Source organism: Phalacrocorax carbo, chromosome 7 (genome assembly GCF_963921805.1).
Source record: "Phalacrocorax carbo chromosome 7, bPhaCar2.1, whole genome shotgun sequence".
NCBI classification, from domain to species: Eukaryota; Metazoa; Chordata; class Aves; order Suliformes; family Phalacrocoracidae; genus Phalacrocorax; species Phalacrocorax carbo.
The window spans coordinates 24895002-24914240 of NC_087519.1; the positions used below are offsets into that span (position 1 = coordinate 24895002).

Below are 19239 nucleotides of genomic sequence, written 5' to 3' on the forward strand. Positions count from 1 at the left end.
CAGCAGGATGGCCGCAATGCCCCAGACCCTGGCCCTGGCACTCCACAGCCACTGCTTCTTGCCAGCGGGGATCTGCATGCTCATGGTTGGGAGTATTCAAGCATGGCTCGGTCTCCACATGAGGAGCTAGGAGCCTGTGTCCATGTGTGCACTCGCCAGAACCGTTCCTTTATTTGCTGCTTTTTAGGGAGAAAGACAAAGTGCAAGGGGTGAACCACAGGTCCTGCGGGAGGACATACATATCTTCAAACTGAGCGCATTTGTGCATCAGCAGATGACCTCCTAATGAGAAGTATCTTGCTATCCACAGCTTGGTCTTCTCTTACAAATCATTCCCGTGTGCTTGGTGGGCGCAGGTGGAGGAGAAAGCCTTCAGAGCAACATCTCACCTGCCTCAGACATGAGACTCATATCTCAGCAGAGGTGTATACCTCTTCCCAGGTATAGTCACCCAGGTTCACTGGCTGCTTCAGCCAGTGATGCTCTACTAACATTACCAGAGTCATGCGCTGCTCTGGAACAGGATGCAAAAGCCCAGCGATGAGATTCATGAGACCTGGGGTGAGAGAGCAGTAAGACGAATGGCTCAGCCTGTATTTCAGGCATGCTGGGAATGCAAGATATGGTTTATATTCAAAGAATGTAGATTTAAATTACAAATCCTCCCCATTAATTCCCTGTGCAGTACTGTTCTCCCACAGTCTTAGTCACATGTGCACATGCACACAGCTCTGGGAATGATCTGAGATTTTGAGGCTGTGAAAACAGAGCTAAGCGCAGAGTTATGACACCGAGGAGGACAGATGTAGAAGCAAATGCCACAGAGGCAACCCTGACTCGCTGTTTCCAAGCCCAGACTTGTCCTGCAGCCACGCGGTGTTTGATCTGCGACTAAAAGTGCACTCGGGATTCAGGGAAAGCTTCCAGAATTTACCAGGCAATTGCAGCACCCTGAAGCCTTATAATCACTGTGCTCCTAAGGACCCCACAGAAATTGTCAATAAAGATCTCTTTAGCAAAACAAGGCCAATGTGTTTTTCCTGTCAGGTCAAGCCACACAATTAATTCAGAAATTCTAAATTAACACATCATCGTCCCTCCCAAAAGTGACATGGCATGGATTGGCAATAGTTCATGTGAGATAAAACTTGGGTTAGAGTTACATGAGTGCCATTACTGATCTTAAAGTTTTCTGCTAGAGTGAACCTTCCCATCAGGCGTTATTTATTCTGGTTTTCTCAGGTATAAACCTCACTGAAGCTTGACAAGCTGATAGGTTGGGTCATTGGAATCAATGGGAGGCCTGGAATTTGAAACTAATCATATAGCAGAGAGCTGTATTCATCATAGGCATGAAGAGCTGCAGAACTTACCTGAAAAGGATACCTCGGATAACTGTGCTTCAGTGAGCAACTTTTAAAATCTTCACAGAACGAATTTGGAAGCATTTTTTCCAGTCTTCCCCTTTATTTCTGGGGAATAAGTGCTGCTCATACTTTCCCAAGAGATCTACTCCTTTAGAAAAGCAAACAGGAAAAATTCACCTTTTGACACAGGCCGTGGAGGATTCAGGATGGCTGCCATGGTCTCCTCCAGCTCACAGAAGGGATTCTCTCCAAAGACTAGGGTATAAAGGGTGACACCCAGTGACCACATCTCCAGCTCAGGGCCATGGTACCTATGCAGAGGTAAACTTGCATAAACTCAGGTTGCAAATATGTAATTGTGTGCTAAAGAAAGTAAAAAGAAAAAAGAGGTGTCGATAGCCCTTATTTCTAATTTTTAACGTAGGACATTCGTGAGAATTCTGATAAGGTTCTCGTGTCTCTTTGAGAAGTCTGTATTATCCTTCTCCATGAAAGAAGAACAACCAAAGAACAGCCAACCAATTTCAGTTGATGAGTATGTATGGTATGCACCTAGACTTCCACATGTGTAAGCTGGTGACAAGAGAACTCCTTCTTCACCAAAAGCCAAAACTATCAAGTAAATATTTAAACAGAAGATCAGACATCTCAGTGGAATCCCATTTGCACCCCCCCATCCCTTTCAAAATGAAAGTTATCTGGAAATAAATATTAAGTACCTAGATTTTATCTGAGGAAAAGGGACAGCTTCTTCACACAGTAACAGGCTGAATTCCCAAGGCAGTGCTGCTTCACCTTCCATCTAGTTCCCAGCAGAGATTTCCTCTCCTCCTGGCATAGCTTTTTACCCCCCACCCCATTAGGAGAAGCTGCCTGAAGGTCCCATGAAAACAGCCACAAAATGAGAGCAACACACTTGCATGTACAATTACTGTTTACCACCCTGTGATGGTAAGGCTTCCCTCCAGGAGCAGGTATGAGACTGCCAGCCTTTAGGTAAAGAGCATTCAGAGAAGGAGAGAACAGGGAAAAGACAGCTAAGATTTGGGCAGCACATCCAAGAGAGCAGTAAGCTGTGAGGGAAGAACTCTGGAGTCCGGAGGAGCACAAAAATCAATGGGGAGATGAACAATGATCAAACGGCAACAATTCATACAGGGAAGCAAGTAGGAAGGAAGGGAACAGAGAGGATGAGAGTGGGGGAATTACAAAACAGACATGGAAAGGGGCAGATGCTATACAGCAACACTTGCTTATACCACCTCTCTAAAAGAGCAGCTTTTAGTAGAGAGATGTCAGTGGGTTCATCTACAGGTATGAAGAGAAGGTTAGCAAGCTAATGTACACTTCATGAAAGATTAAGGAAAAAGGACACATTTGAGTCACAACACAACTCATCCAGACCAGCCTCACAACAGCCAGACCAGGCTGAAAATTAAAATCATAGGCTTGTTCTTGGACTCGACTCTGCAGTAGGACAGACATTAGTGCAAGGTTTTGCAAAACTTCTGACCAGAATAAGAAAGCCTGTCAACAGACTTCATCAGTAACAATTTCATATGTATTCCAACCTTTACAAATAACGTCTGTCTCTGCAGTGCCCTACTTTATATGCATTCAAACCTTTAGAAGCAATTTCTGTCATTGAAGTGCCCTCAATCTCGCTGCAGTTTTCTGGGGTTAGATACCCTAGCAGAGTACCAATAGCAAAGCAGCTTGGCTTCTCTATTCCAGCTCCACACACCCGTTTTTTTTGGTGTGATGGACAAAACAGTTACTTTTCAGAGGGTGACATACGGTTTGCCAGACAGCACTTCTGGTGAGCAGTATTCAATTGTCCCACAGAAGGTATAAAACAATTTGCTGGGTTCCAGGTAGGCAGCTGAACCAAAGTCCACTAATTTGATTGTGAAATCTTCAGCAATGACAACGTTTTCATCCTTGATATCTCTGTGAAGGATGTTTCTACAGTGGAGATATGCCACAGCTGACACAAGCTGAAAGAGGAGGAAAGAACTAGGTGTTAGTACACAGAGGCATCCTTCTGGGTAATCTACATGGCATCACAGAGTTCCGATAGCCACATTTTGGCTTGTTTTGATACTATATAAACAAGATATAGATCCTAATTTTGGTAACTGGAAATGGACTCAGAGTTGTCTGTCAGCATTCCTGCAGTGGGTGTTACAGTGCTCTTGGGAGACAGACTTAAAAAAATCCTTTGCTGCTTTCCCCTCACAAATGTGCAGGAAGATGGCATGCTATAGTCACAATGTGCTGGGGTGTTTTTTTTTGTTAGAAGCATCAGATCTTACTGTTAAAATCCTGCAGGTTACTCTATTTTTATCCCAGCTTCACTTGGAGGGTCCTTTGATTTCTCTAGAAGGATATTACTGTGTGACTCCAATACTGCAGGATGACAAAGCATTAAATGAAGTTTGGGATAAGTAATATAGTCACTCCTAAATTCCATTCTTCTTCCTGCACGATTCATGCTATAGTACCCTAATTAAGAACAGCATCAGAATTATATCACCTTGGAGACAATCGTGATCTCTACCACAATACATTTGAGCAAGAAAAGCAGATGGCTGAGGGAGAAGAGTTTCTATTTATAATACAAAGCTCCCTCTGCAGAGGAATACTGTACTGGCCTGAAGTAACAAAGAATCCCTATAAACTCAAGGTTGGTTTAGGAAAAGGGAGTCTCAAGGGACACTAGACTGCAATTTGTGAATGCACACTACACAGCAGACACAGCAAAGGTGCATCACTTTGGCTACCATCTCCCATCAGCACCCCAGGTGAGGGGAGTATGGACACAGCAGTGGGTTACCACATGCAGAGTAATTCCTGCATAGCTTAGAGCAAGGAATTTACTGAAAAACATGTGAGAGGGAATTACTTGGGGACTGCTGTTGTGGTTAACTCAATGAACAAAGGACAATTCAGCTCTCAGGCAAGCTCCTGACTCACAGTAAACTACTTTGAATTATTCTGCATTATGCCACATTAAAATCCAAGCTAATTTCTTTATTTTAAATTCCTTAAAAAGACGAGAGCCCTTTATCCCCATAACCAATCTAAAACAAGTGTTGATCTAAGTGAAAGTGTGACTTCTAGTGAGGCTTGGGGCAACTTCTGTGCACTTTCCTCCTCCCACAGAAGAAACATGACTGCTGCATGAATGGCCATCCTTGTGATGTCTCGTGTGCTGCTACAATTGCAGCTGAGAGGCAGTGGCTTTGTAGGAAATCCTCATATGAAGCAAGGTCCTGTAAAGATTTTTTGGTCACAGGTTTCTAAGTAAACCTTAAAAAGGTTTCTGCATTTCAGTTTGCTAGAAATCAGCCCTACAGAATAATGAGGAAAAGTTCTGCTGATATTGAGCATGACTCTCATTCAGCATGCCTGCTGAGTAGCCAGTAATTCTTTTGAGTCAAATCTTACCTACATGTAGCAACTGCACATTCCCAGCTCTCACCTGTCTGAATATATAGCTCGCTAATGGCTCATCCAAGTTGGGCTGATTATCAATGAATGTAAAGAGATCCAGACCAGGCCCATGCTTCTCCATCACCAGCTGGAAGAAGTATTCATTTTCAAATACATCCAGCACCTATAAATAACAGACTTTTTCAGTCACGTGCTTCATCCTCAAATTGCCTTTTTTTTTTTTTAAAAAAAAAAAACAAACACTGCTCTCTTCTTGGAGATTTAATCAATGTCTATCATAATCTTTGAAGTCTCATTTCACTGAGCACAAATGTTTCTTGAAAAGAGAGCATAGTTAAAACTGAGAGCAGAATTAAAACCAAGAGGAATTCTGTGTCTGGGGAAAAAAAAAAACACAAAAAACCCCAAACAAAACCAAAACCAACAACCCCAGCACAAAGAACAGGAATCAAGATAGGTATCCAGATCATTTACTGAACTAGTACACATTCAGATGTGACATTGCATTTCCTAGATATGCATCTTATCATCTTAAAATAATGGATAGGCTTTTTTTCTGTTAAGAGTCACACATTCAGATCTATGTTTACATCAATTGTTTGGGGTAAAGGTGTCAAAGCAAGCCACGGTCTGCTGTAACACACCCTCCAAAACAAAGCAGGATAGGTAGGTTCCTTTTTTCCTGAAAACGTAGATTTAATACAGGACACTTCCTCACTCCTGAAGAAGAACATGAGACACCAAGTATTCAAAGTAAGCATCTGATGCAATTCAAACCGCATTCGCTGCAAGTTCACTGTACCTTAATGATACTGGGGTGCTCCAGTTTCAAGAGGATTGCAATTTCTTGAGTAACTCTCCCCAGATCAGGATCATCTACCCAGCAGTCCTCAAGTACCCTCTCCTTCCAGATGAACTTTACGACAACCTACACAGACAACAACATTCAGCATCACCTGCAAAAGCATGGCTTTAAGTGTTTGTTAAGTTAATTTCCAGGAAAAATGTTAGTGAATCATATTACTAGAAGGACAGAGGTAACCCATTATGCATTGCTTGTAGTATCTTTAAACATATTTAAACTAATTTAGTCCTAGAAGCCAAACAATGCACAGAAATGGAATATATTTATTTTCTTTTTATCAATGCTCTGAATTGCAAATGCCAGCTCTCTTATCAACCCAGTTACAGCGGTGGTGACTTCTGGCATTGGGGTACAGCAGAGCGAAATAAGCACTTAACATCCATCAGAGAAGCCCCAGAACTTGCCTCTCATCACCCAAAATACTTCTGCTGGTAAAGGAGGGGATCCCATAATCTCAACATGTCTGCTCCACATTCTTGAGTCTTGGCACGATGAAGACTTGGGAGTGTCATTCTCTTTAGTAATGGAAGACTAAAACCTCTAGTCTGTTAAGCTTAATGTATACTGCATTCAAGAGGTTAAATTAGCTTCATGGTCAGTCTCATTCTGCACCTGTTGTCTTGGGTAACAGTTCATATACTACATCAATACAAACATTTTGCTGTCCTGTTTCCATGAGGTTAGTGATTTCAGATTTCTGTTTAAACAAAGGAAAACCTCAAACTACCAAATAGCAGCTTTTAATAGTGTAGTGTTGAGGGAATATGAATGCTCTAACCCTTCAGTTTTCATCTTAAAAAATTATTGCAATGTAGATCTAAAAGAAATATTTAACCTCCTGGTCATCTTTCTTGCCCCTGGCAGTCCAGACAAAGCCAAAAGATCCTTTGCCAATAAGACTGAGTGTGTTGTAATTTTTTGCATATTCTCCCTCACATGCCCTTAATCCTTCAAGCTCTTCGGCTCTTTGGGAATTCTCAAAAAGTGAAGTTGATCTGATGGCCTAGGTACAGATAAAAAAAAAAAAAAAGGCAAGGAAAAAATGAGCAATCCCCAGAATAATGTTTATAAAATGAAGTAAATACTGAAAAGAAATTATACACACGCAAGAATAGCTAGAAGGAGTGACCTTTGTTTCTGATAGCAAGAACTGTATGTTGATGTAACCATCACCATTCAAGGTAAGTTAAGTCAACAGTCAGCTCTCAGCAGCTAAAAATACAGCTTAATTCAGAGAAAGGTAAAAAAACCCAGAAGCACATGCACCTTAGGTGCTTGCACACAATTCTCTACGTGAGTAGGAAAATGAGTTTGGTCTATCACCAAATGACAATTTTATTTGATGAATAAAAAGTAGGTTACTTTAAACATTGTAATTTTTCCAGGTAAGTGTATTCTAGATGGAAAGAACTAAAAAGGTGCTGATTTCTATTTGTTAGTTATAAAAGATATTAAACTACCAGTGTTAACCAAACTTTCTGGTAAGATAGCATTTTAGTTCTGTAGGTTGGTCTCTTAGCAGACATGAAGAGCAAACAAGTTCAAGGCATGGCCCCGGAAATTTTAACACCCCAGTAAAAATCCCTGGTAGAAACATCACATGCATTCCTACCAAGGCCTGAAAGACTGCATGAGAAATTAAACACAACAGAGGTTTTTCTTTCTCTGAGGATAAGACCTGGGGTTGTTTGTCTCATGATTATTAGGTTTCTCTGCCAAAGATGGCATCTAAAATGCACTATAACAGAGCATCTTTGTGACATACACAGTATTCCATACTGAGAGGAAACACAACACATCTCACAGGGGCATTTGTTTTGAATAGTGAAATTTGGAGTTATACATTAAATGGTCAAAACTGCTTGTATTTCAACACACATGCATGTATGTGGAACATGATTTTCTAAAAGTAAAACAAGAGTCACCTTATTACTCAGCTCTCAAAGGTCTCATAAAAATATTCCAAATGACAAGTTTTGCTAATAGCTAAGCTTTCACTCGAGTATCTACTTTACCTCCCAGATCATTGATTAAAGGTGAGGTAGGGGAGGGAAACTACATGTCTAATCTGCAGTACATTTCAATAAAGAGCAGCTTAGTCTCCTGTGGTTTGGAACTGTCACTACTATACATGTTACATGTGATATCTAAATATGTATGTACTTCTCTGTTAAGGTCATCATAAAATCCAGCTATGTAAAGACCTAGGGGATGCATACATTTACTCAAGGGAAGATCACCATTATCTATTTCAGTTGATCAAAGATAGCATTTTCCTCTACAACCTTGGTCAAAGTACTGTCAGTTTTACATCCCACTACTAACCGAAAAGAAGGCCTGAGCAGTTCTGTGTTCAGGTTTTATGGCACTGACAGCTATGCAGTTAGTTTTCTATACACCATCCTGAATGCAGCATCTCAGAAAACTCCCATTTTCTTTTGCTGACACAAGTCAGTCACTGAAAGTTTTCAGCCTAGTTATTTCCTTTTTTCATAATGTTGTTTCATTGGTGCCAGTGTGATTACATTGATTTAAAATTAATCTCACTACACTGGTGCAAACCTCTGTTGTAGATGTATTTAAACCAGCCTGAGAACAACTTTAAAGTTAGGTGCTTTCATTGTTCAGACTGGAAAGGTAACTACACTAAGCCAAACACACACCACCAGAAATGTTGCAGAACAGCAATTGTCCTTTTTACAGCAAAGAAACATTTATTTTGACTTAAAAATAGGGAAACAAAGAAACAGCAATACCCACCCACCACCTCATGACATTGTTTTAAACTGAAAACCTTTCTGACTTTAGCTTCAGCTTAGTAGTCAAATAAGCAGAAAAATGCTCAATATTATCAATGCTAGAATTTCTTACTTCTCCGAGACTATGTGTAGAAAGATCTCCAATAGACTGGGCAGAGCTTACTAGACTGGAGAGGAAAAGCTGAGCCTTTGCTACAGCTTCCTTCTGGCTCTGTAGAAAGTCCTTCACCACCCAGACACAGAAAAGTATGGCAGGGTCCTGCAGTTCTACACGTTTCACTTCAAAGAGTATACCTGTAGAAATAGGTGAGGAAGTTAAAATGGTAGAATGAAACTTGAGTGTGAATGAGACCACAGAAATTTTAGGACAAAATTCTGAGCTCTTGAAGTGAATTCCTCCATTATTCATTTGGGGAACACCTACTTAGTAAGGAAGGAATCAGAGGGACTGACAAAAGCACAGCTATTCTAGACATACCTGGCAGCTACCTCCATAGTTCCCACCCCCGGCAGAAACTTTTGCCAGTGTCCAGTTGTGATTATTAATTTCACATTGTTATTCTAAATTACATAAAAATGGGGATTTTTTACAACAAACCACAGAATCCAGCTGAAAGAGTGAATGACACACATCCCATTACACAATTTAGATACAAGTTTTACAATGGAGTTTGTATGCTCTGTTCAGAAGTTATCAGGTTCAAATCTTTCAATTGTGTTTTAAGAATATTTCTGACTATTCAGTCTGGATTAATTTCTTAGTAACTTTGTATTTTATACCACCTGCTTTTCCAATACCCTCTGAGTAGACTTAAATACCACTTTTTTTCTAGATGCTACAGCTTCTTCCTTCCTCTCTGCTGTGAGGTTCCAACCAGAATTGTCTGCCTTCTGCAAAAATGTGGGTGAAAAAGAGCATCCCGATAAGAGTTTTGGGAAGGGGAGAAATAAGTTTAACTTACTTAACTGTGAACCATCTCTGTGACAGCAATTCCCAGTGTAGCTGCCTTCCAGGATCTCCAAGGTCAAAGGAGCTGCCGGATTCAGCCCTCCTCCTTGTTTCACTGGGGTCGATGTTACTTTTTTCTCCATATTTTGCTGCCCATGCAAAAGACAGTCTTCTTCAGGACTACCTTTGTTTTTCAGTGGGTTTCTGTTGATGTTGTCCCCACCAGCCTCTGCAAGAATATCAGGCTTCTCAAGAAATGCTTTGGAGGGTTCTTCAGAGTTTTCTAAGTGACTTTGGGAGGCCAGCCACACAGACCCATCCTCTATGGCAACACCGTTCAACTGCTGCTTTTCTTGCCCAGTTGAAAAGGCACTGTTCTTCTGTCTTAGCGTATTGTCTACAGCTGAGTCCACTGCATTAGAGGAGGATACTCCTACAAGGGCTGCAGTAATACCTAAACAATCATGTGAATCCCTCTTGACTCCAACATTCAGACCCAGTACCTCAAGACCAGAGCAAATACAGTTCAGCTCAGCGTCTGATTCTTTAACATCTTCAGAGGCTGTAGCAACTCCTGGCGCAGAAGCATGGCAACCCATTTTATTTCCTGAGCAAACATTATGGGTACTATTTCCTTCATTTGCAAAGAAGGATGAAGCATCATTTAGCAGGCAATTTTCAGTGACAATGTGCTCAAGACTGGAATGTTTTGCATTACACATCAAGTTTGTTTTTGACAACTGCCCTGTAACCATGTGGCTTTGAAAGTCTCGTCTGCTGTCCAGCGTTGTCCCAGACCATGGCTCATCTATTGTTGGTGTTCCACATGAGTCACAAGTAACATCAGAAGGCAGCTTAATTGGGTCATAGGATGCAGTATCTAGATTGTGTTCTAGCCTAGAAGAAACAGGCAACCAGGCAACATTTACTAAAGAAGCTTGTCCCCAGGCATCACTGGAGTGCTGATACTCCAGCATTTCATATGGTAACCTATAGATCTGCTGACAATTTCCTTCCTTAAGGTCTTGCTAATGAGCTTGTAATTGGTTAGGCAAGATACTAGTCTCACTGGCATTTTGAGTCTCAGATGCACCAGATACTGCACTATCACTGCTTCGTACTGGAATCTTCATGTTCTGAACTAAATCCAACTATTCTGAATCAGATGATGTGGGGAGAGAGCCTTAGAGAGAGCATCTTTTGAGAATTATTTGATCCTGCAGTTCCCACCCTTCTGCACTGTTCCACTCCTCTGACTCTGTCAAGTCAGGTTTCACGGCAAGGCTCTCTATGGTGGGCTGACAGCCCATCAGCTGCGTTCACTGCAAGGATTCAAAGTTATTAGTGATATCATGATGACAAAGGAATGAGAAAACCATCATACTGTATACACTCTTCCATTACTATGGGCACTATTTAAAACCTACACCAATTGTCTTATTTTTAAGTTTAAAGGAAAGAGGCAGAAAGCTGTTGACATGGGTGTCCAAAATCCTAACAAATTCCACCTTGACCAAAGAAGAGCAGGTATACTCAAATGGCACTCTTTCCCTATGGATTACTTCCCTTTCTAGCTTGATTTCTAAATATATATCATAGATCATTTACCACAACAAAAAGCCAATACACGTGGCAGGATACTTCCAGCCTTGAGAACAGAAGAACTCTTGTCTGTCCAACAGAAGATGGATGTCCCCACCCATCAGTTTAACCATGGTTCACTGAAGCCCATAGGACAAGGTATTTTACAAACATTTCTATTAGTAAAAACACAGAGCAGAAAACCAATCCATGCAGCACAGCACTTAAAATCCAAGTATGATGCGAGAGACATAAACCCAGGGGAGCACAAGGAAACAATGAAACTATCAGTCTCTTTAAAAAGCAGCAAGAACTGCACTGTAATAGTCCATATTAAAAAGGATAGTAAATATTTTCTGACGGTTGGAATTGTTAATGTGAAAGGCTTAAAATTTTACTTAAGATAAACCATATAGTTATTTGTGCAGAATTTCTAATCTTGTAACAGGAAAAAGACCTGGAAAGGTACAATAAAAATGGCTGAACTTCAGTAATGCAGTACCCCATTTTAATGGATGACCTGACAGTTACACTGAACACCGGAAGTAATAACATTTAGAATTCATTCCAGGTAACCTGACTTCAGTGCAACACCAGCTGGTGGATACCATGGAAGGAGATAAACATCCACTGTTTCTGTTTTAGCAAAGATAGAGCCTAATTACCTTCCCTCGCCTGGGTGAAGCATTTGGTCCCTTGTAGAGATGGAACTCCTGTAACTTTACAGTTGTAGGTTGTACAGATCTAAACAAAAATCTAAGGTAGACAAACTTCAACCTGTCTTGCAAATAGTGCTCAGATTCTGAGAGCAAAGTGCAGAAGGCTCTTGTTACACCTTCCTACAGACATCACAGAGGTGAAGAAACAATTTTTACTGGCGATTGCCATGACAGCTCTTCATTTTTCAAAGTGAATATGCAGTCCATGAAATGCCTACCTATTAGAGGGTGTGCATGCCACTTCAGGAGGTGAGGGAGTAGAAAATAAACCGGTCCCATTCCTTTGTTTAGTCTCATCATGTATTGATTTGTCATCTTTTTGTCTTCTTTCCAATTTCAGCTCTTCATCTCTTGAAAGAAGCCTTGCTAAAGATGCAGCCAAGAAGCTGCTGTCTGCACCAAACAAGAAACAAAACTGTACCACCTTAACCTTTTATGTTTAGGCTTTGGAGACTACAAGTGATTAAAAACAATCCTGGAACTGCCTTGGTCTGTCTTATCCCTAAGGAATTAAGTAATAAAGACTGGATTAAGGCAAAGTGGTCAAAATATGAGCACTTCGCTCTGCCTTGGCCTGAGAAGTCATCACATGCAGGAATCTAAATGTTTCAGGGCTGCGAAAAATTGCCTTCGTATCAAAGCTCTTGGACAGGTATTAGCCTCCTGGGTTAGCAACTTGTATTGAAAGTCAGAGACCTAATAAAAGGCCAATGACCATTGGACAATGACATGGACTGAAAATAAAGGGATCATACAAAGAGCAGCAGCAAAAATGAAAAGCCCAAAATACACATAGACTCCCCATTCCAAACACTTAAAATGAAAAGGTTTAGACTGCTTTTATATAACTCACTGACATTGCAAGACAAAAGAGTACACAGTTTAAACGTGTTTAAGAGAAAGAGTAAGACAAGAACTTCTTTCCTTCCCCAGTGACAACAGATCAAGAGAAAAACACGAGTAAAACACGAGTTTATAAAATGAAGTAAACCAATTACTGCTAACAAGTTAACAAATCTAGATTCAAATCTAGAATAATCCTTCCATTTAGTAAAGGCTGAGTACCAACAATGCTTCCTCACTGAAGAACTGAATTACTCCTAGATTAGAGGCATCACTGTGAAGAATTACTTAATAAATTGTACAATGTCTACTAACTCTTCTTTGTTCAGGTAGTGTGCGTTGGTTTCAATGCAGTTGTGCATTTCTAAGCAAAGAAAAGAAAAAAAGGAAACATGATGACTCCCACCCCCTCCCAAAAAAAAACCCAAACAAACCCAGCAAAAAAGATCTCTTGTGATATGGATGAAAGTATGCAGTTGCTTGTGTTCTCTGTCTTGGGCAGAGCTAGCTGGAAAGACAGATTTGGAGACATGAGGCTTCCCTGCTTCTGTTTATTCCTGTTGTGTTCAGAGGAACACAACTTTAATAAATTCTTTGTAAATGCAGTGAACTGCATCAGCGGAATATGTGATGCGATGCCTCCTAACCTGCCTGAACACCACAGCAACATAACATCAATTAGGCAGCAACATGAGCCAGTTCAGAATAATATTAGAATTATCTCTTAAAATATTAGTCCTAAGTATCTACAGCTCTGCTGCAATATTGTCACAAAAGCTGTATTTTACACATCTTAAAATACTCAGAGATCCTAACAGGAGGGGGGAAAGGGAAGTGCTCATTAAGCACAAAGCATTCTCTTTTAACAGTGTAATTTCCTACTTAGGTATTCAGTTTCATCTTCTTAGCAACAAAGGAAGAAGCAGGTGAACAATTCTGTTTACCTTAGGTTATAGTGGAAACCCAATTTTAAAAACTGCATGGAGGTAGATTGCTTTTACAAAGCACATTCCCATGTTCATAGGCAAATCTCTCATCTCTATTCATTTTACCTTTTTTCCAGCAGCTAGAGACAGTTGTATGGCAGGCAGTAACATCTTCAGAGATGCACTCACTCTCTGTCCCCATGGAGTCATTAAGCGGAGGTAATAGCAAAGAACAGTCACTGCTTCTCTCCATGTTGTTATAGAAACTGGGGATCAGGAACGTAATGTTCTAAAACACAGAACAAAACCTTATAAAGCCAAGCTGACTCTCACAGGTTGGAGGCAACTAACAATCCATGTTTGTGGATCTGATTCTCATGAATAGGCAGGCAAAAGTGATCCACATGACTGATGCAGAACTTATACTCAAAATCCATACTAGCTCCTCAGTACTGCAATACTTAGCAATTACAGCAAGGGAATTTGCATATCATCCTACAACTCACTTGCTGAACACATGGAACACAGAGGTTTTGTGACTGACGGAAATGAGTCTGTAAAAACGATTTTACAATTCCAGTGGATATGCTGCCAGACACAGCAGTCTTTTGGGAGGGATTGAGACTCCTATCTTACCTTTCCCAAGAGTTCTTTGTTCTCATAGCCAAAGAGCATTAAAGCAAAACTGTCCTTGATGCCACAGATGGTTCCATCTGATTGGACAGTAATAAGACCACTGATGGTGGAGAAAACCACAACTGTAGCAGAGTAATGATAGTCTGTGAAAGAGCCTTCTTTTTCTGTCTGCGGAACACCATCTTTCTGCACTGCTGCTTGGTCCTCCTCCAGAAAGCTTACTTGCAGCTTTAAACTCAGAGGAAACATGTTACCTTCTCTGGATCGGCCTACAGCTCGCTGGATCCTGAGGTTCTAAATTAAAGCAAAAACAAACAAAACCCCAACCAACCAAACAAAAAAACCCCAACCAAAAAACCCCAACCAAACAGAAAACCTCTAATTAACCAAATGTTTTGCTTTTCAGTATTCATATAAAATTATGCAGGAAAGTTCTCAGGAAAAAGGAGCAGAAGAAAAACAAGCCAATCCTGTGAACATCAAAATGAATGAAGTCTGGTTTCCTAAGGATCTGGAATCCAGTGTTGAACTCCTGTATGAATATCCTGATAATCAAGACCAGTAAAGTCCACGCTGCAACTTTTCAACAAATGAGGCATTCATAAGGCCTCTTTCAACTATCTAGCTGCCTGTTTTCATGGCATTTGCAAGATCTGGGTATTCTTTAGACTTTCACTCCTCAGACAGACATGACTGAAACCAGCTAAAGAATTCAAAGGAATTTTAGGGAGCTGATAGAGACAGCATGGTTTCTTAAAAAGCCTGGAATGGGGAAAAGTGTCTTTCACCAGATTCCACAATGAGAGCTTGGGGCTTGGTCTCGCCCCTTGTTAGGAAATATTCAGACACCAGCCCCATAAATAAGCAGCATACCATTTTCCAGGGAGCTTATGCTTCTCTCTGAAAAGGCTTTCTTCTGTTGCTTGAGGAGGGAAAAGAGTGTACACCTATGTTCCAAATGGGAAGGGTATGGAAGAATGTGGTTGGTGCTTATACTATACCTTTGGGATTTTTTTGCCTAGAGGAGGGATCTGCACAGAAGGAATCAGGTCCTTTATGTGGAGCCCAACTACTTCTTCCAATGTTGGGTAGCCATGGAGATGGGCAAAAAGAAGGTCACACGATATAATTTCTCCCTTGGGAAGAAAATTTACAGGACTATTTTAATTTTAGGATTTTAGTCACAGTCCACTCAATCCTTTAACAACAGTTTCTGCAAATATCTAAGCAAATTGCAGGAAGTTTCACTCTGCAGCCTCTTTGTGGCTACAACTACCTCAGTAAAAGCAGACACAGCATCATGCAATACTTCTCCAATGTTACCATATAGAGAGCTTGTCCTTTGCTGTAGGGGAGAAGCAGAGGAGTCAAACGCTCCTCACAGAACAATTCCTCAGCAAGCTGATCCCTTCACAAGGGCATCCCTGCCCTGAATAACCAAACCCTGCCAAACCTTCACTGTTCAAGGCTAAGATGTCCCCAGGGACAGACAGTGTATTTTAATGTGACTTGTTGAATACATCAAGGTGAGCCGCGTGGAAGACATATGCACAGGTCCTGCGTGTGCAATGCCAGTTTCAGGCACTGCTATGTACACACTTCATGTTCACAAATAGTAACAAGCCTACTGGGTTTTAGACACCTTCTCTTTGCACATAAGCTCTAACAAACCGCTGTCGCCTTTGATAATTAGGAAAACACTCACATCAACCCTGAAGGAAACAGAAGCTGAAAGTCCTTCCACTGGTTCCAGCACAACCACACAACGCTGGTTGTCCTTGCTTCTTATTCGCCTCAGCCAGACCGAGACAGGGATCTTCTCTTTCAGACAGCCTATAACATCCACCTTTCCATAGGATTCAGACATGTAGTCATCATTTACTAAGACTGAGGTTACTTTGCAAGAATTTCAAATAAGAATAAGATATTGAGCCAAGATATCTCCCCATCATTGTTAGAAAAATATTGTCTCCTGATTATTTACTACTTTTTTATTGGAAGAAATGCAGCTTTAATACAGAGATGAAAAGTTTACAAATAATTCCCTGATCATACACAAAATGTTGCGGTTGCTTTTATATCTTCCCTACCATCATTTCCTTCAGCATAATAAGCATGCAAATCTAATACCTTCCATTCAAGAGAAGTGCCTTCCAGAGATGCCTTATTTAAGAGATGTCCCATGCTGCTAATGAATACTCCACATTAGTAACATAGTTCTTACTTTAAGCTGCAAAAATAGCAGTTTAGTTTCTTATGGGAGATTCTTCTCAAATCAGAAAATGTTTATTTATCTTATAACCTGCAGTGTTCATATCAAGCCTTTTATATTTTTCATACAATCTTCACAGAATGGGTTCATGAATTACACAGTGACTCCTATAAAGTACTTGGAATGGCTGTAGCTTAGAATTAGCGCCTTTATCAGACATATAATTTTAATTCTGGATTCCACTGAATCAGACTTATGGGTTTTTTTCCCCCATATCCAACTGAGGATTCAGGAAGATCAAGCTCTGAGATGCTGACAATTTCAGTAGAAAAATAACACACCAGGAAGAATATGAGCTCATTTTCCAAGTATTTTTCTAGTAACAGCTCACAACAGCAGCAAAAGAAAATAATTTTGAGACATTTCTTATGCAGCTCTCTTATAAACAACCCACTAGAGGCAAAATTCCACTCTTTTGCACCAACTCGGGTGTTTTAGCACAGACATTTCACATTGTTTGACTGACTTGTAGCTTTATAATATGCACAATGCAATTTAAGGTCTTTTTTAAAATATTTTAAAAGACCAGGCAGTTGGGAACTTTTCCCGAATAGGTTTTTCCATGTTAAGCAATTTTTTTTATTTTTTTTTTTAAATCTAATGTCCTTTAAGTTCTGATTTGGTCAAGTAATCTTGACTATTACATGTTGGCAGCTGCAAGGCTGTCACGGGTGCCTCTCAAACCATCTTTTGCCCTTTGAATTCCCACATCTTCAAACTTCTAAAGCAAACAGTCCTACAAATGACATAATTGCCAAATGCCCACAGAATTAAATATATCAGGAAATTATACTGAAAATGTCAGCCTGCCCGCCCACCCTCACCCCCCAAACCAAAGCCAACAAAAACACTGTATATGTTGGGGAGTATTTGCTTGAACATTTCACGTACCACAGTTCCTGAAAACACCGATGAACAATCATCAATTTCTATGTACTCCTCACCCACAGCTTCCCACACCTCTTGACTGGATTTGGATATCAAGCAGGACAGCTTTTGACCAATGAGTTCCTGACTACTGCACCCAAGCAGCTTGCAGGCTTTGTCATTAGCCACTAGGATCTAGAAAAGTGGGGAGAAAAACCCAAAATACCAAAACAAAACAAAGAATAAAAGTTGTAAGTTTTGTTAGAAGATCATCACCTCTTCAGGTTGTTGCTTTAATGTCTTGCAATATCCTTTCCTCTTGGTGGAAATTGAGTGGTTCTTTTAAATTCTGAAATCTTCAAAAACAATTCACTAAATCTTCTTGTTCTAAGACAACCCTTGCCCACGCACGTTTTTGGTTAAGAAGGTTTGAGACATTGCTTTCCTTTTAGCTTTCCTGCTTTCTTTCAACTGCTTACCCACTCCAGCCTCTTGTGTTGTTTAAATCATTATATCCACAGAGGCAAAAGTACAAAGTTGTATCTGCTGGCAAAGCCTGGGCAGACCACAAAGTTTTATCCATACCTGAAGGCTGTGGTAATCACACCAGTCATTGACATACTTAAGCCTGTGTTACAGACCAGGTCAGGATTAAATGCCTTTAAGATGGGTAAGTCTGAACTGTCAGTTCAAGCTAAAAATGGCACAGCTCTTCAAAGTTTTCAGTACTCATTTTTATATCCATGTTTACTTTTGGGACAGAAACAGAGAAATTCTCTCCCTCCCAATGCAAAAGGCGTATTTACTGGGTCAGATAAAGAGACCTTGTGCCACCACAAACCCATCCCAGGGTTGGCACTTAACAGGCAGAAGGCTTGAAGCACATTCTGCTTTTCCTTTCTTCCCTTATGCCACATCACAGCTGCACTCTTCTTTATTCCCTCTTCCTGTTTGAAAAAAGACTCAAGATATCCATGCTTCTGATACTGTCTTTTATGTTTTGCTAACTACAACCTGCAATGGAAACAAACACATTGTCAGTCTTCAGAAGACTAATGAGATTGAGCAGACTATAAAATGCCTTCAAGACGCTCTGATTGCCTGCAGATACACATAAGCATCACAGGCATTTTAACCTGTGTGATGTCATACAACCTACACCAGACATGGTCTGCTTAGTTTAGCAGTTGCTACTGCAAATACCTCTGTTGTGTTGGCATCCACAGTGAAGATGGCTTTGTTCAGATTTCGTGCAGCAGTTGGAAGGTGCTGGCTGGATTCTTCCACAGTGAGGGCATGCAAAAAGGAGCAAGAAGCAGAACTTCCAACAGAAGTGGAGGGAAAGGCAGACTCCCACTGAACCCACAAGTTACCAGTTTTGCTGGTACAAATGTTACGAGCTGCCAGTGAAGACAAACAGTAAGAGCTCCATTTCTCCCCTGTGAGAAGATAAAGATCAGCTATGTAGCTGTAACAGTCTACTACAGGAGTATTAGAGGAATGAATAAAAAAATTAGCTGTCAGCTGAAGCAAATGTCAAGTAATCCCCAAATATATGTGTCTAGATTTTTTTAAAGAAATTACCAGAAAATAAAAATCAATGAAACTAAAGAAAACAGAAACAATCCTAATAAAAGTATCTTTTTTGATTCACAGCCACTGGAACAATTAAACTCAGACCATAGGCTATAAAAAAATTGCCAACATCCGTAAGATTCAATCAGACTAGTTAACTTTTATTTTTCACTTAACAGAGATTAAACAGTTTCGAAATCTCTCAAGTTAAAATTGAAACTGTTATTAAATATAATTACAATACGTGTTCAAGCCCTTATTAAATACTGCATTAGTCACAAGCCAGTTAATTAACTGTTCACAAGACGTGACACTGAAATACCTGTGCCCACACTGATGTTTTCTGTTACACAATGCCAAATGATTCTACTAAAATTTTCAAAAGTTCTGCCTGTAAAAAACATTTCCCTGGGAAGCGGTTATC

General features: G+C 40.4%; 1 protein-coding gene across 4 annotated transcripts in view; it reads right to left on the minus strand.

Moving 5' to 3' along the window:
* Positions 1 to 48: 48 nt before the first annotated feature.
* PASK (PAS domain containing serine/threonine kinase) overlaps positions 49 to 19239 on the minus strand; it is a 20808-nt gene continuing 1617 nt past the window's right edge. For 3 of the 4 annotated variants that reach the window (XM_064457024.1, XM_064457025.1, XM_064457023.1), the window contains exons 3-17: positions 18444 to 18679; positions 17265 to 17435; positions 15807 to 15947; positions 15103 to 15237; positions 14102 to 14395; positions 13592 to 13754; positions 11915 to 12089; positions 9410 to 10293; positions 8560 to 8741; positions 6524 to 6691; positions 5626 to 5751; positions 4852 to 4986; positions 3165 to 3364; positions 1545 to 1678; positions 49 to 556 (exon numbers count right to left, since the gene is read on the minus strand). In XM_064457024.1, coding sequence (XP_064313094.1) covers positions 408 to 556; positions 1545 to 1678; positions 3165 to 3364; positions 4852 to 4986; positions 5626 to 5751; positions 6524 to 6691; positions 8560 to 8741; positions 9410 to 10293; positions 11915 to 12089; positions 13592 to 13754; positions 14102 to 14395; positions 15103 to 15237; positions 15807 to 15947; positions 17265 to 17435; positions 18444 to 18679 — 3293 coding nt within the window. In that variant the 3' untranslated portion in view covers positions 49 to 407. The remainder of the gene's footprint in view (positions 557 to 1544; positions 1679 to 3164; positions 3365 to 4851; positions 4987 to 5625; positions 5752 to 6523; positions 6692 to 8559; positions 8742 to 9409; positions 10294 to 11914; positions 12090 to 13591; positions 13755 to 14101; positions 14396 to 15102; positions 15238 to 15806; positions 15948 to 17264; positions 17436 to 18443; positions 18680 to 19239) is intronic. The other variant, XM_064457026.1, reaches the window with a different exon arrangement.